General features: G+C 42.5%; 1 protein-coding gene across 3 annotated transcripts; it reads left to right on the forward strand.

Moving 5' to 3' along the window:
- The first annotated feature begins 8,763 nt into the window (after nucleotides 1-8,763).
- Nucleotides 8,764-16,516, forward strand: prrg1 (proline rich Gla (G-carboxyglutamic acid) 1). Of its 3 annotated transcripts, none has more exons than XM_079504985.1 (4): nucleotides 8,764-8,882; nucleotides 9,715-9,789; nucleotides 12,042-12,202; nucleotides 13,953-16,516. In XM_079504985.1, exons 2-4 carry the CDS (start codon nucleotides 9,780-9,782, stop codon nucleotides 14,409-14,411), a joined length of 630 nt encoding a protein of 209 aa, XP_079361111.1. In that variant the 5' UTR covers nucleotides 8,764-8,882; nucleotides 9,715-9,779; the 3' UTR covers nucleotides 14,412-16,516. The 3 variants fall into 3 exon arrangements, with proteins under 3 accessions (XP_079361111.1, XP_079361113.1, XP_079361112.1); XM_079504987.1 differs by lacking the exon at nucleotides 8,764-8,882 and adding an exon at nucleotides 9,025-9,135; XM_079504986.1 differs by lacking the exon at nucleotides 8,764-8,882 and adding an exon at nucleotides 9,304-9,517.
- Nucleotides 16,517-17,702: the final 1,186 nt, after the last annotated feature.

Below are 17,702 nucleotides of genomic sequence, written 5' to 3' on the forward strand. Positions count from 1 at the left end.
CTTGATGAATAATAAGAGCAAGCGCTTGTTGAGGCATGCAGTGAGTCAGTCAAGGCAATGGATTTACGGATGTATTGGTTTCAAAATTGTCAAAAAGAAAAATACCAAAGGCCACTTTGTTTGCACAGGTGTGCACCAGTATAGGCTAGCGCTAGCCTATAAGTTCTGGAACATCTGAATAATTTAATAAAGTTTATTTAAAAGCAAAGGTCTCTTGACTGAAACGTGTCGGGGTTAATTCTTTTTTCCTTTCCCCTCCACCATCACACCACCACCTTTTATACTTAGCATTTTACATTTTGTAGTTTTCTGACTTTCTCCCATGACCATGAAGAGCAGTCAAACAAACAACGTTAATATATAGCTAGTTTTCTGTTTTAGAACAATATTAAATTATGTAGGCCTATGACTTTTTGTCTGAGAGTTGGATGTGAAAACCTATTTATAACTCTATGGTGAAAACGTGGAGTCTCGAGAGCCACACCACTCAAAGGCCCTCAATAGGCCACATGTGCCACCATGCTTGATGTTTCATATTTTTGCATCGCATCATCATAGCAAAGTAATAATTATTCTCAATTCATTGAGGACAAATCGTTAAATCAAGACAAACCATCAACATTCATGATTAACGGACAAACAAACATGGGAAGAAGAATTTGCTTTATATGGGTTGCTTTTAAATAAAAAATAAATAAAGGCTATTTACCATTTCTGTATTGCAACAGCATTCTGTCCACATTATGTTTGGATTTTGTGAAGGAAGCTTAATATTCTAACTTAATATTTTCGTATCATGACAATATATTTTGTCCAATGAGGTTTGTTTGACGTTATATATGTTTTTGCTGTGCGCTATGGTGTGGCCCCTGAGCAATGTTGAGTATGCAGCCCAGCTCTAGAGAAATTAAGGCAACACTGCCATCCAGTGGCACTTGGTGGAACACTAGAAGTCATTGCTTTTGGGACTGATTTACCTTAACCTATAGTCTCTGGAGACAGATTGTTGTCAAAGGAAAAGAGGGCGCTGTTTTTCCTTTATATGCCAATGGGTTCTCAGATTGGCCTCAACCTGACAGAGCAAGATGGGACAGTTCACCCAATTACTGGCAATTAGAGTACAAATTCATCCCCATGAATTACTGGGCAAGTACAATGTAATGGGTAATCCATCTCGCCCTCGTTTTTTCCCGCCGACCTCACACCGACTGCTCGGTGTGGCGGTCAGAGCCGGATCTACCGTTGGGCTAGGGTGGGCTGCAGCCCGGGGGCCCCCATTCATAAGTAAGACACTGACACTTTACTTATAGTAATTGGCAGAGATGTGACTCTGGTAATTGGTATTGGTTTCAAAGTAGACCTGCTAATATGTGTCCAAGATCAGCTTTTTTCCCCCAATTTGAATCCGAGATAAGCTGTAGTGCTATAGTCCCTCACAACCAGACCTGAAACCTATAGAATCTAATAGCTAAACCACAGCACCAACAAATAAAAGGAAACACTAACCTTAATCACTCAAAACTTGTACACTTCAACTACAAGAATGATCAGGAAAAACAAACCCTTTTATTGCTGAATTAAAAACCTAAAAGGCAGCTGCAAACAAATGTCTTCAGCTTTGATTTAAAAGAACTGAAACTGCAGACCTGCAGTTTTCCGTGGGTTTCTTGTTTTTTTTTAATGTGGTGCATAAAAACAGAATGCATTTTAGTTCTAATTCTGGGTTCAGACAGCAGATCTTTCCCAGACAACCTGAGAGGTCTGAATGGTTCATAATGTGTTTAACGAAGATCAGAAATGTATGTTGACCATAAACCATTCAGCGGGGCGGCAGTGGCTCAGGGGTAGAGTGGCTGGATGGTAACCGCAAGGTTGCCAGTTCGAACCCGGGCTCCCCCAGAGTTAGTGTCGAAGTGTCCTTGAGCAAGACACTGAACCCCTAATTACTCCTGATGTGCTGGTTGGTGCCTTGCATGGTTTCTACCGCCATCGGTGTATGAATGTGTGTGTGAATGGGTGAATGTAATGCACAATCTATGTAAAGCGCCTTGGATAAAGGCACTATATAAATGCACCATTTACCATTTTAGCTGTAGATCATAAGGCTTAAATCATAACTCTTATAAATTCAGGCACACATAATAGAGTACGTCATCGGACTGGCACAGTCATGTGCCACAGAATAAAGGGATAGTTCAGATCTTTTGAACGTAAGCTGTATGAAATACTTGCCATTAATATAGTGGTTGCAACTGTGATTGCCCGAGTCCCGTGGTGGAAGTTCTGCTCTGGTTTTGGTCAATATTAAGTAGTTCCGGCTTCCGGTCATTTTGTGGGGGACACTGGGGCCACGCAGTAAAAGTAAATTAATTCACAAAACTAGCATCATTTGTATTGTTGATCTATTTCTAAAATATTAGCGCAACTTTCGTTCAACTTTTGACCCCTCTATCACCCCTCAGTCCCTCTATCAAGTAGGCTTAATATTTCACCAAAACCAGAGCAGTATTCATACACCTTAAGTAAAAAAAGAAATCTGAACTATCCCTTTAAGGCATATTTAGGCAGCCATGAAAAGAGAGGACAGTGGACTTGTGCTGGCAAACTGTGAAAAGAGATCTGTCTTCTAGTGTAAATTTAGCGACTGTTCAAGCAGGCTACTATATGACCTGGGCTGCTGAAAGCAATTCTCGCATACAGAGGCATTTCAAAGGACGGTAAGATTGACAAAGATCACAGACGCCTATATATTGCCTGCCCTGAGGGACATTTTTAAAATGAAATATATTTAGTTAGTTAATGAGTTAATAAATTACTTGTTAAATGTTTGTTAATAGTTGGTCAATGATATGCCTTATATAGTTTAATAAATCACTTGCAACCTGGTAGTTGGTAGTAATGTCCCGTTTTGTTGCTCACGATCCGATTACGATCTTTTGATTTTGAGAATTTGCCAATACCGATGTTTCCCGATCCGATATTTATATTTTGAACACGTTTATGCCATATCACAATAGTACAATATCCCAAATCACAGACAATATCCAGTCTAATATCATGATATCGATATAATACTGATACTAGGGATGTCCCGATCACATTTTTTGGCTCCCAATCCGATTCCGATCATTTGAAAATGACGCGATCGGCCCCGATTTCCAATCACCCGATCCGATCGGGACAACCCTAGTTATAAGATTTGTTTGAGTTACAATGGTTCAGTCGGCCTGGGCCATGGCTCAGTGGTCCAGGCACCTTGGCTGGCAATCCAGTCTGGCAGTGTGCCGCGGGTTCGACTCCCGATCCCGACGGCCTTTACTGCATGTCTTCCCCCCCCCCCCCCATCTCTCTCCCCATTTCCTGTCAGCCTACTGTCTGTCCCTCCATAATAAAATAAAGGCGAAAGCCACAAAAAAAACCATTTAAAAATACAATGGTTCAGTCATTGGGAGGTGAAGTGGCGAACAGTCAGAATCCAGAATCCTCACTTCCCACATTCACACACCAATTGTGGCAAGCTATATTGTGGCGACCAACTCATTGGAGTGGAGGCGATGTACTGTAGGGTTCAGTTCAGTGTCTTGCCCAAGGACACTTCAATATGTGGACACGAGGAGGCGGGATTCGAACCGACGACCTAGCTGCTCTATCTCCTGACCCTTTAAAACACATCTTGTGCCCAAGACGTCTGTGGATGTCTTTGGTATTACTGCGCATGCAGTGCCCAAGACGGTTTTGGGGTTTTTTTTTGAAAAAAATGCTTAATACGTGGTGCCAAAGTCTGTGTTATTGCCATTGAGAATGCATTGGGCGTTTAAGTTAAATAACTCAGAAACTATAAAACATTTCAAAGTAAAAAGTTCCAGCATGTGTCATGTTATAAAAAGTGTGAATGGAGTTTCTAGGTGAAAGTGATTTTTTGAAAGTTTTGCGTGGGCACACATACTTGTAAATGAACAAGCTATTAGTAAACTTCTTACTAATTACTTTAAGTATTTGTTAAAAGTTGATTAACAACTTTCAGAATCAACTTTGTCACATCACAGGTTTACAGGTGTAAAATGTTTTTGTGCAAGCTCCATCATTTGTGTTATTGAAGGGCAGGAGAGATAAATAAAAACAAACAAAACACCTCATTCTGAAGATGTTTGCTGCATGATCAATCACCAATCAAACATGAGAAATTGTTATAAGTCATTAACCAACTATTAACAAACACTTAACAAGTCATTGATAACTCATTAACTAAGTTTGTGAATTATCTAACTAGTTATAACAGATAGTTATTCAATCAAAAGTGTTGAAAGTGTTGAAACTATGAACAGAGCCACGTCTCTTGGTGATAAGTGTGTCACTGACTCCTATTTTAAAAATAGAAGTGTGTTTTGACCTAATAAACTTTGGTCCTGCCCTCAAACCATTTGCTGACAGCTGCTGCTGGGTTCACCATCAGGGGAGAGCCATGAGTACAATATTGTGCTCACTGCTGGGGCAGCCGCTTTACCTTCCGTACCATTGACTTTTCTCTTAACGGGGAGGTCAGCGAGGAGGACTTACACTCCTGAGTAGATGAGGCAGAAACCTGAATACCGTAATACTCTGTTTGGTCCAACAGCAAGCCTGCACCAGGTATAAGACAGAACAATATAGATGTAGCCATTCATTCACACACACACACACACACACACCCCTTCGGCATTCGGCCTGGTGGAGACAATGAGGCAGGTAGACCCGACTCAGGCCATGCATTTCTTTCATTTAGAAACAATTCCTCAGTGTAATATTATTAAATAATTTAAAATGTTGCAATTTATTTATTTATTTTTACAATTTACAATATTAATAGGTCTTTGTTAAGTCCATCTATTACAACAGCAGGTGTGATGCATTCAGAGGTGTATATATAGTCTTGGAGTCAACCCCACGCTGTCATTGAATGAACGCCATAAGGTCAAGATGGACTGGCGTGAAAGAGTCCTTCCGCACAAGTGATTCGATTGCTCTTAGGGTAGTACATTAGCAGATATTCAGTGACTCAGACAAATGGGGAGCCGTTAAAGGCTTGGTACAGTACTGTGACTCCTTATTACAGACATCATGGTCATCAAAAAGACCTTACTACGTAATTTGAATGCAGTGGACTGCACATCCGTTCAACTTCACACTCCTTTTAAAAGCCAAGAAAACATGATTCTCTCCTGCTGCATGTCCAAGATAGAGCTGGGCAATATATCAACATTACATCAATATCATGATATGAAACTACCGGTAGATATCTTCGCAATATTGTCATATGTGTTGTCTCTTCCTCCAAGCATGAAAATAGCGTTTGGTTGGTTTTCACCACCAAGTGACTGTTGCGTGCGTACACACACACACACACACACACACACACACACACACACACACACACACACACACACACACACACACACACACACACACACACACACACACACACACACACACACACACACACACACACTTGACTGACATCTTAATCATACATTTACTAAAATATTCAATTTATTTACAAGGCATCTGTACCGTAAAATACAAAAGAAAATCCTAAAACACATGTAGACACACACACTTTACACACAAACTAAATTTTTCACTGAAACACAAATTCTTACACAGGACAAGCTCCCAGATAATGAAAAATCACACCCGTGTGAAGTGAGTGGTGCAACTCCGTGTTGGGGTCCCCGGGGGGGGGGGGGGGGGGTCCCCGAAGTTCCAGACCCACAGGAACACACCCAGGGTGCCGGCCCGGTTCCGGCAAGCCGCTCCGCGTCCGAGACGGTTAAGAAATGACAGTTACCGCGTGGGGGTCCCTGGGGAGTACCCGGGGGGGTCCCCGGAACATCCAGACCCCCAGGAACGCGCCCAGGGGGCCGGGACTGTTCCGGCGAGCCGCCCCGGTTGAGAAATGACAGTTACCGTGTGGGGGTCCCTCTACTGTACCCTCTACTGTACTGTACTGTTACTGTACTGGCACACCCAAGATCATCATATATACAGTTGATATGTGCGTGTGTGTTTGTATGTGTGTTAGGTTGCACACAGGTGGTGAAAAACAACCATTCTGTTTTCATGCTCATACCCACCCAGGCACCCACCCAGCCAGCCAGCCACCCACCCACACACACACATAGCTCCGTAAGGGAGTGGTTGCACCACTCAAAAAAGTGAAAAAAGACTGCCAGTATGTTTGTGTTTTTGTGAGCTGAGAACATTTTGTGTGTGTGCAAACTGTGCATCTGCGTATGCATGCGTGCATGCGTATATTTGTACTACAAGTCAACTGTCCCTAGTGGCAAAGTCTTTCAAAGCATCAGTGATTACAGATCGCAATCAATAGAGACCCCCTGGGGTACGCACACAAATGCACACGTGCTTGTCTGTGGCTCTCTCTCAGCAGAGAGAGACAGACCGACTGAGAGACAGACAAAGAAAGACAGATAAGATTGTCCCTGGTCGACCACACAACACAAAGCAGTGTAACACAATACAGCTGTCCAGTTGTTAGGAGTGACCAGTGTGCCCGTCTGCTGTGGTTTCTTCTGCAGTGGACAGAGACCCACTCATGCAAGCATGCAGGGGTGTGGATAGAAATGCTGTGCTCACGGACAACAGGCTCCCATAAAATTTGAGGGGCACTGAAACCACTTTTTCATGACAGTTTATTTATGAGTACACGGATATGTTTTCATTTTTAAATGTGTAGCAGGGCTATATTATGAATTGACTACGCCACCCTCACAAATAGGAGTGAGGGACCCTACCATAGCATAGCATTAACCAGAATACTGTATGCTGGACAACTGGGTAACTGACCAAAGTAATATTGGTTGATTGATTGAAGTATCTATTAACAGTTTGCAGAATTACAGTACATTTCAAGCACAACTCAATACACAAACTGTTAACTGTGAATGAATGAATGAATGAATGAATGAATGAATTTTTATTTTCGTGTCGTTAAGACCCATCCCTTACGGGATTATAAGACACCAACAACATAAATAAACAATATCACGTTCACTTCCCACACAGAAGTTACAAGTTATAAATAAACAATATCACGTTCACTTCCCACACGAAGTTACACCAAGTATTTGTAAAAAAAACAGTGAGTGGACTACACCATAAAGCATTGCACTTGTTTACAAGAGGGTCCACCGTTTTCAATTCATCATAACATTTAGAGACCTAAAAATATACACTTCTATATAGCCAAAAACAGGATTTTACGGGGGCCAGTTTCGAATCGCATTGCAATTGGTAGGGTGTTCCACATTGTTGTGGCATACGTAGGAGCAAAATGAATTTAGTCCCTTGTTTGTGCCGAATCTGGGTTGCACATTGTTGAACTCCCTCTGGTGTTGTGGGTGTGGACTTTATTGACATTAAGGAAGTATTTAGACAGGTATATGGGTATCTTGGTGTTGATTGATTCTTGTGGACTAACATTGTGACTAACATTGTCCCCCTCTTAAAACAAATAGCCCTAATGACTCGATCAGGCAGCACCCCAGCTCCCCCCCACAAAACATCACACCTGACAAACTCTGTAAATGGAATATTAAATTATACCAATTAAAACATATCCCCATATAATCAAAATGAATTGACTGAGCATCAACATTTGTTTGAGGTTTTCTTACCAAGCTAGGCTGTACATGTCCTCATGCCTCCAGGTTCCGAACCCAACAAACATTCAAATCAGGCTTCTGGTCACAAGATGCTGTACTCTGTCGTCAACCCTAAGAGCCATTCCAGCCTGTCAAAGTGAGCAGGGGTGAGGTGGGTTCGGGGGGTGAGGCCCAGTAGTATCCTGACCAGTTTGCTTTGGGAAGTCTGGAGCCTTGTTTTACTATGCATGCATAGTCGAAGAAACCTTGTACGAGGGCTCCTGTTAGGGTCTTCAAGGAAGGTTCCCCCAAGTTGGTCCGGGTTGATGAATAGAACCAGAGGCTGATGTAACAAAAGTGTCAAGTTTATTCAACATGTAGAAAAATATATTCAACTTAAAATACAGAAGGGAAGAGGTGTTATTATAGCTGGGAAATCATGATCCTAAAAGTGGGACTGAGCCCAAAGATAGGTGATATAGGGTGAAGGCTTCAGGGCCTACTGTGTCCTTAAAAACTAAACTTACACATCAAATAAACAAATCAAAACAATATAAATACGCAAGCAAATAAAGTAATTAAAGTCACAGCAAACAAAATCAAAACCTTGCGATATTAGTTATTGGCCCATGTCCAACAAACACTCTGACAAAGCCCAGTCTCAAATACAATATGATACGGTGGGAAAAACTGTGAAAAGGTTGTAGGTTAGTTGATCCTCTACAATTGATGAAATGAAATGAAATGATTACTATATTTACCCAGGGTATCTGGGCTAAGCTCAAGAACTTGTTTCCAGCCAGGCCCTGCTCATAGAACATTTAATCGTAGTGGTTCAATGCCTTGTTCAAGGGCACTTCAGCGGTGGTAATTTGAACGTGTCGGACCGCTGATTCGAACTGGCGATCTTCCGGTATCAAGACCGCTCCGCAATCCGTTCGGCCAGAGCTGCCACTAATCACATAATATATCTGGTTACTCCTCAATGCAAATTACATTATCTATCATAATCTGTGCATTTTGCTATTTTTGTTTGGCATTACCACACGTAACCACCATGATGGATACTAGGAGGATACAGTGGGTGGGTGGGTCGGTCTAATCCCCGGACTGTCCCTTTAAAATCGGAAAATGGGCCGCTATCATAGAGTATAGCTATGCAGGCTGTTGTGCGCGTGCGTAGCCATATTTTCGACAACAGGGACTGTAAAGGGAGCGTTTTGGCACAGCTGGGTTACAAATCAGGTAAATAAAGTTTCTATCTGTTGCCGTAAATTGGTAAACACATCAGAGTGTTATACACATTATTGTCGGCGCTCGTATGTATATTGAACTGCTCACATGGCGCTTTGCTTTGTGTTAGTGAATAGGCAAAGCGGCCACTGATCCCGATACAAATAAATCTCGCTTGTCAGCAACTGTATCTAATCGACCCCTATGCCGCTCCTCTCTCCTCTCGGTCGCCCATCATGCAATTCGGACAACAAATGCCGCTGTGGTATGATGATGATCACGGTCAAATAATTATTTACGCGCGCTTGATCGTTCGTGTCGTGTGTTTCTCCATCTCTCTCTGTGTGTCCAGCCTGTCTAACGGGCGACGAATGATTGGGCTTTGTATTAGTGACATGTCTTGCAGTTGCTGGTCAGTTTATTTCTGTCACAGCAGCAGCACCATTCCTGGAACCAGCGTCATGAGCGCCACTCACTGACTCGCGGATGTTACAGACTACAGTTAAATTCCTTTCGAACCATTGTAGCTTCCGATTTGAGTGTAGCCCATCATCCCATGCACATCAACACACAATAGGACTTCATTTACTGTCACGACGTCGTTCGTTCTGTCGTTCATATAGCTATAAATGCCACACGCTGTTTCGGTAAATGCCTCTCTGTGTGTGTGTGTTTTTGAAGTTGAGTGGACCCAGTTTGTGCATCTACTTCTACTACTATTATTTGTGTTCTAGAATGTATTGTTAATGTAAACATAGCTCTGGTCCATAGCTCTAATTCCTTTAGAGCTATGGACCAGAGCAAATCTAAACACAAATATGTTAAATGTGTGTGTTGGGAACAGGAGTAGAAGACTAGCAGAGTGTGTCTTTCTACAGACGAATCTCTCCCAACAGACCCGCAGGAATCATGGGGGGTGGTAAGTTTGTTCACACTACAGTACGTTTACATGCAGTACAGCTGCGGGCTATAGTATCGACACACGTTTTAATGAGTCACACATTTCCTGCTCAAAATTCTCATTGCCTTTTGATCCTGGTGAAATGAAATATTGTTGGAAGTTTCTTCCACAAACCAGGATGTAGATCTTTTTCTTTTTTTAAACACTTTTTTTGGGGACACAGCTGGCATTCTTTTTGACGGGAAGTCCCAGTTGTCCTGCTTTGTGTACATTGTTTCCTGATGTGCGTGTGTGTTGTCCAAACATGTCCCTATTATTATGAGTCACGGGATGTTCTCCTGTGTTACCAATTTGTAACTGAGTGTACAAATTTGTGCCATCTTAGAGTTAAATTGCTCTGGCCTATTCTGAAGCATGTTGAATGCTTCCTCCCTCCCTCTATTGGATTTGTGTTCTTGCCCCCCTGCCTGCATTTGCTCTTATGGTTGATATTTGGAACAGAGGGCTGCTCTGTCTATCGCTGCCTCTTCATTCCTCTAGCTTCTCTTATCCTTCCCAGGGATGGACGTTCCTTCATCAAAGGAGCTTTTGTTTTATCCAAAAATGCAGTTTAGTGGGCAGCGCTCAGCTCTCCTCAGATGGCTTTGTTTCAGTCCCTCCTCTCTCTCTCTCACCCTTTCCTTTCTTTATTTGCCTCGTTTGTAATATTTTTCTCGCCCTTTCCCCCATTTACCTTGCCTCTTTCTTCCAGTATTCTTTCTTAGGATTACTTAATTTCTTAGCCCTCTTTCTCCATACACTGTACCCTCCCCCTTATTACAATGCCTCTCTCCGACTCACAACATTCCTATATTCTTCACCCTCTCTCTCCCCCTCTTCAATTCATTCCCTCGCCCCCTGTACCCCATCTTCAATACTCTTATTCCCTCATTCCATCCTCCCCTCTTCAATACTCTCATTCCCTCATCCCATCCTCCCCTCTTCAATACCCTCTGATTTCCCCCCCCCCCCCTTCAGAACTCTCATTCCCTCATCTCGGTCTCTCTGCCTCTTACTCTCTTCCCCAAATTAACTTTGTCTGGTTCTCTCCCTCTTCTTTATGTCATCTTCTTCCTCATGTATTCACTCTTAATTTTTTCTTCTTTTTTTTACCTAATTTCCACACTTACTCACTTCCAAGGCCCAATCCGGGATTGTTTTGTAAATTAGGGTTATACATTCGCAAAGGACCATGACCATGGTGATCTAGCATTTAACCCATTGATTAGGGCTGTGTCCGAAATCAATCCCTGGCTAGGCCTAGTCTATAATGCACTATACTGTGCAGTGTGCACTAGATGATTACGCCATTTTGCACTAGTGGTGTCCGATTGTACACTACAGTAATAATGATTATACCCTATATAATGGACAAAATGTACCCCCATATCGGTACTAGGTGTTTTGTGCTGAAAGAAATGTCTGAAATGCGTTTTCATTTCAAATTTGCAGACTATGTCATCACCATAGTCTCTCTCTCCCTTACTTATATTCATCCACCAATTTTCTCTCTTCTGTCTCTCATAGGGACACTTATGGTCACTCGTGGACATGTTCCCATACCATGTTTTCCTTTCTAATACCTGAACTTTTCCATTCTAATACCTGAACTTGGGTATTAGTCGATACTGTCTATAAACAGAATTTTCGCCTACAGTATGCCCAAAATATGCCAGGTTTAAAGTGTTATACGGTTGCTACTAACTAACAAACCCTGCATTGATGTGATGATTGTGTATGGCCTGGTTCTGAATCTACAGATGCAGAGAATATACACAGAGAATTAATGACATTGACAATTACGTTCTGCTAGCTCTAACATTACACTCGTGACTCTCCTCTAGCAAAGCATGTATTGTTGTTTGCCGGTGTAGCGTAAATGAGCTATCGTCGGATGATAAATTATGCGGTATTGGATCGGTCCATAGACAATTGTACTTTACTTGCAGATACCTGATCCAGCATTTGAAGCTGTATCTGCAATTCCAATATATCCAGGGTTCGGTTACCATTAATAACCCTAGCATTGCTATTTGACAAGATTTTTCTATTTCTTTTTCAATAAAAAAAATAGCAAAGGTATTTTTTTGCTATGTTCGACGAAGCATACAGGGCCAAGGTTGTTAAGGAAATGCACCTCGTCTGTTTTTCTTACACAAATCAAACCCTAGGTATCATCACAACCAATCACTCACTCATCTCTTCTTCTCCTCCTCTACTCTACTTTCCAGTGTTCCTGTCGGCGGATGAAGCCCATAAGGTTCTGAAAAGGCTGCCCAGGGCCTACTCCCTGCTGGAGGAGATAAAGCAGGGCAACATCGAGAGGGAGTGTCGCGAGGAGGTCTGCAGCTACGAGGAGGCGCACGAGGCCTTCGAGGACCACGAGAAGACGGTGAGAGGATCCTTACACTAGTGCTTCTCAAACTATTTCATGCCAAGGACACCCACGTTATGTATGACTGTGGACCCACTTCTGAAAATATTTTTTTACCAGAGAGTGACATAAAAGAAAATTAGTGTTAAAAAAATAAGAAAAAAAGTACAAAATAGGGTTTAAGTGATTGAGTAACTGATTTGATGCCAATTCTGTTGGGGACCCCCTTGAATCCCCTCATGGACACCTGGGTGTCCCCAGACCCCACTTTGAGGACCACTCACAAACATTTTATCAATACACAAAAGTGTATCTATTGGGCTTTTTAGAGTTAGCACTTGTACAGAGCTGGTTTGTGTGGAAGGGGAAAGTATAGGGAGTATTTACTGTTATGGGAGAGGCATTCGAGAACACCTGCCACACCTATTTGTTCACCCGTCTAGTCTGATAAACCGCTTAACAAAAGTGTGTGTCTGTATACTCAATAGTGAAATCCTACTCCCAAGTGTATTTGCTTCTGGAATGTGGCTGTTATTCAGGAAGCGATTATCATCGGCAGGAAGAAAAGCTGAGTGCATGCTTTGGAGGGAGGCATAACGCTAAAACGATTGTGAGCCTTTGGAGAGCACAATCATGTGGATGGACATGCATAATCATGTGGGAGAGTCATTGTTTAGCCATTGTTTTTCAAGGCGTAGTGCAGCTGGGTTGCAGACAAACATTCTGAAATTTTGCTTTTGGACATTTGTGTCCTATTATATCAAACAAGTTCAAAGTAGTCAACACATCCAAAAACCTTTTTGAAGAAGGCAGGTGCTGCACCCAAAATGGAAGGCACAAAATAAAGTATATACACTTATAAGCATGTCCCTTATTTCACTGGTTCTAAACGTAGGGCCCTTGAGGAGATATGGGTTTTTATCTCCGAGAGTGTACAATGGAACCAAATGGACCCATAATGGTCCATTTGTACAGTCGCAGAGATTGGACCCCAAACTACACTGTAAAATCCTATTGATAAAAATCATATCTTTGGCGCAATGCATGTCAAACTGGGGGTCCTTGAAAATGTAATGTTTGAAAATCAGTGTTCTGAGTACTGTTGGATATACCTTAATAAATGTAATTTAAGAGGAAACTAGAGAACAGCTGTATAAAAGCACATTCCATAGTCAGTTTGTCTCATTAACAGGTCTTTTTAATTATGTTTCATAATGCCATATATTGAACATGCCTGCTGTACTGTTAAAGGGATACTTCACCCTTGCAAAAAAACATGTTAATGACATTTAGAACACTTTCCTGCGGGTCTGTGTGTGTAATGTGGTTTTAGATATTTTAGATTTTAGCAGTGAGCCCAGTGTCTCTGATGTCATAGACACTGGGCTCACTTCCTTCCTAGACTACAATTCCCATAATGCTTTGGTGCACTGCTCCTCCTTGTGGAGAGGGGGAGGGCTGTCTTACTGAGACAACATGTAGTCCAGGAAGTAAGTGAGCCCAGTGTCCATGACATCAGAGACACTGGGCTCACTGCTAAAATCTAAAACCACATATTACACAGACGCCCAGGAAAGTGTTCTAAATCTTCTAAACATCATTAACATATATGTTTTGGCAAAAAGGGTTAAGTTTCCCTTTAAAGCTTAGGCGTTTAAAATGGTATAGTGGAAACAGCCAGTAGAGGGCAACAGAGGGAGGCTACATTCAGACTGGTCAAAAAAATGAGAACATTTGACATCTTTCTTTTTCTTCTGATTGGCTACAGAGACGTTTCTGGGAGGAGTATGTGCGGGAGAGCAGTCCAAGTGGAGGGCTAGAGTCGGTGGTGGGTGGAGTCCATTCTCTCTACTTGATCCTGCCGCTGCTATTGGTCGTGTTGATCATTGCGGCGGTAGCCATCACTGTGTGGCGCTGCCACACCCGCAAGCGCTCAGAGCGCAGCCCTGGCATGGGGCACTCACACCATGACCCAAACCTAGCTGTGGTCTCTATGGACCAGTGGGGAAGGGAGTACCACCTTGGTGACCAATCGAGTAGTCACAGTAGTCCAGCCTATCCGGGCTCAGAGGTCACATCGGGAAGAGGAAGTGCTGGAAACCCACCGCCATCTTACGACGAGGCTGTGGGCCATGCAGATGTCCACATAGAGACAGAGCCTCCTCCAAAGTACGAGGACATTGTCAACACCAACGCTACCAGTGTCAACCTTGGCTTGGGGAAGTAAGTTTCCAAGCCGGTCTCAATGGCCCAATCCCAAAGTTCAGATTCTGGACTCGGAACTTAGACTTCCCATGTAACTTACTGAGTTAGATGTGCACAAATAATAACGAAAAAGGGACATACTTCTGACATCACCAGGGACATTGAGTGCATTACTCAGTTATGGAGCACCATGTTTTGGGGGACAATACAAAAAACTTTGGTTTAACACAATGAGGCAATGTAAATAATTTAACAAATGCAAGGATGGCATATTGAGAGAGGAAAAAAGCAAGGTCTGTACCTGTGAGTGAGCTACACAAGTTCATCAGTTAAAGTTATCTTTAAATGCTCAACAAGTAAAATGTACAGTCGGAACAGAAGATGTTGTAGATTGGGATGTATCCTGGTCTAGATAGTCTTAACGACTTATTTGCGTTCTCAAGTGTTGTCAGAGAGGAAGAGGTGGGTCATTACTGAAAACCATCAGAATGAGCCAAATTATGGGTGTTACCATAGCAAAAGTTGGCAAAGAAGGAGAAGATAAAGGACTCAAAGTCAGCTCAATAGCCTTCAAGTGGCTGTTTTTGAGATGGGACAATGCTTGGTCCTATGGACTAGAGGAAAGCATGTCTGCAAGTCCAGGAACCTAGGGTGGACTTTGGGATTGGGCCATCCTGACAAATCCCTAACCTCCACTAAAACCTCATCACTAATAATGCCATCATCCTGGTATCACCAGCCCCCTCACTAATTCCATAAACCATTAACTATTTTAATGGACTAGTCAATTTCTGCTGGAGCCAGCGCTGTTGAAACTTGCACTAACCACTCATCATGGAAGTAGAATGATGTTTGGGATGGAGCCAAACCAACACACCGTGACCTAATCCATCAACTTCTTTGAAGTTGTTTTCCATTCTATCACAGTGTAGCAAATAATTTAAGGCACACGGCATTTGTAATGCATGCATGTGACGGAGGAAAACATAACTTATTTTCCTGTTTGCCATAGTTATAAGAAAGGAAAACATTTCTAAATGTGTAGACTATTTTGTTGATTGTTAAAGGCAAGACATTTCTATTGTGATGAAAATGTATATTTTGTGTATGTGTCCTGTTAGCCTGTATTGTGTTCAGCCATGTAACTGGCTTTGTTTGTACACATGGATTTGGTTCTTTCTAGCCCAATGTTTGTTGACGGTCAATACTTGGCTTTGTGCTCATTCACCGGCTCATGTCGGGTGACATTTACTGTGGGCCTCATCATTTGAACGATGTGGAAAATGTAGCCTACCCTTCCCTTGTGATCGCTGTGATCTTAACTACATTTGATAAGCCTTAGGAAATGAATGCTGGGCTATTTTTCACCTATCACATGATTTGAACTCTCCAAGGGAAAGATGCTCAGAAGAGCACTCAAACAAGGCAGTGTTTAGACTGTTTACTATTTTGTTAGGCAGGGCCGTGGAGTGAATTGTGAGCGGAATATGGGACAGAACGCAATGTGGGTGTGATCCAATAATGGACAATGCAGTATTAGATATCAACATGGCCAGAAACTGTTTAGCATGTGTAATATATAAAAATTTAAGTAATGTGTGAGTGCTAATATTTTCTATTGCAGTGAATGCATTGATCACTAATGCAACTATTTTAGGTGGTGAATGAAGGCACGTTTTAGTTTTCTTCAAGCTAAGTAATGAATACTAAGGCAGTCTGGTTTGGTGTCTCCCAGTGCCCTCCTAGACAATAACAATGTTACTGCTCTTAATTCTCAATCAATATGCAACACCTCTGAAGACATTCTAGAAACCAAATATATCTGCCTAATATTCATTTTTGATATTTTTTGAAAATTGTGTACATTACCCACTGAGCACTGATATTTATTTTGATCTCAGCACCAGCTCCTCCGCAATGACCTTGGACTGGCCTACTGGTTGGGATGGGGGGATGTAATGTGTTGTATTGTTTTTGTATTATGCCTTATCAAGCAAACAAACAAAGTTGAACATTTTTTAACAAAATGCCAAGAGAATGTGTTTAAATCAAAATTGGATTTGTGCAAAAGCTTATGTTAATTTGTAATAAAAGGGTTGTAAAAAAATAAATAAAACATTTTCTGTACCTGAAATCTGTACTTGAAATAAAATTAACATAGTCAAGGCTGAGGAAAAGCAGTGCTTTTGTAAGTAAATTAGATTTACAAAATAATATAATAGCCCTTAACCATATTCTGCACCATAGTAATAATAATACAAGGTTAAATACTAGGAGTGTGCTTTTGGAACATTTCGAAGGTGGGGGAAGATCTGATGAGTAGGGAGTGAGTTCCAAAGAGAAGGGGCGGCCACTGCGAAGGCCCTGTCTCCCCAAGTGTGTTTGTAGGACTTGTGGGGTTCCAGTTGATTGGCAGTGCTTGACCTGAGGGAGCGAGAGGGGACATGACGGTGGATGAGTTCAGAGAGGTAGAGGGGGGCCTGGTTGTTGAGGGTTTTGTAGGTGATGGTGAGTATTTTGAAATCAATTCTGGACTTGACTCGGAGCCAGTGGAGTTCACGGAGGACGGTGTGATGTGGTCCCTGGATCTGGTTCTGGTGAGCCGGCGGAGTTTTGAACAAATTGTAGTTTTTTGAGAACCTTGGTGGTGACGCCATAGAGGAGGCTATTGCAGTAGTCGAGTCTGGATGTGATGAAGGAATGAATGAGTGTCTCAGCGGCAGTGTGGGATAGCATGGGACGAAGGCGGGCAATGTTACGGAGGTGGAAAAAGGCGGTTTTAGTGATCTGGTTGACATGGGGCTGGAAGGAGAGGGTGGGGTCAAGGATGACACCAAGATTGCGGACTCGGGTGGAGGGGGTGACAGTGGAGCCATCAATGGTGAGGGAGAAGTCATGAGAGGAGCGGGTGAGGGAGTCGGGGCCAATGATGAGGATTTCAGATTTATTGCAGTTGAGTTTTAGAAAGTTTGTTTGCATCCATGTTTTGATGTCAGTCAGGCAGGAGGTGAGGGTGGAGTGGGTGATGGCAGTGATGGTTTTGGAGGGGAGATACAGTTGTGTGTCGTCGGCATAACAGTGGAAGCGGAGACCGTGAGTGCGGAGTATCTGACCAAGGGGGAGCATGTATAGAATGAAGAGGAGGGGACCAAGTACTGAACCTTGGTGGACGCCGTGGGTGACAGGTGACGTGAGTGATTGGCAGTTGTTGATGGAAATGAAGTGCTGTCTGTCAGTGAGATATGATTGGAACCAGGAGAGGACAGTGTCAGTGATTCCAAGGGTGGATTTGAGGCGTGAGATGAGTATGGAG

The sequence above is a fragment of the Electrona antarctica genome (assembly GCF_951216825.1).
Source record: "Electrona antarctica genome assembly, chromosome: 7".
Taxonomy (NCBI): domain Eukaryota; kingdom Metazoa; phylum Chordata; class Actinopteri; order Myctophiformes; family Myctophidae; genus Electrona; species Electrona antarctica.

Bases quoted from the DNA above. Each gene is read 5' to 3' on its own strand.
- prrg1 (XM_079504985.1), top strand. The intron at 12,203-13,952 runs GTGAGAGGATCC...GATTGGCTACAG, and splicing joins TCGAGGACCACGAGAAGACG to AGACGTTTCTGGGAGGAGTA.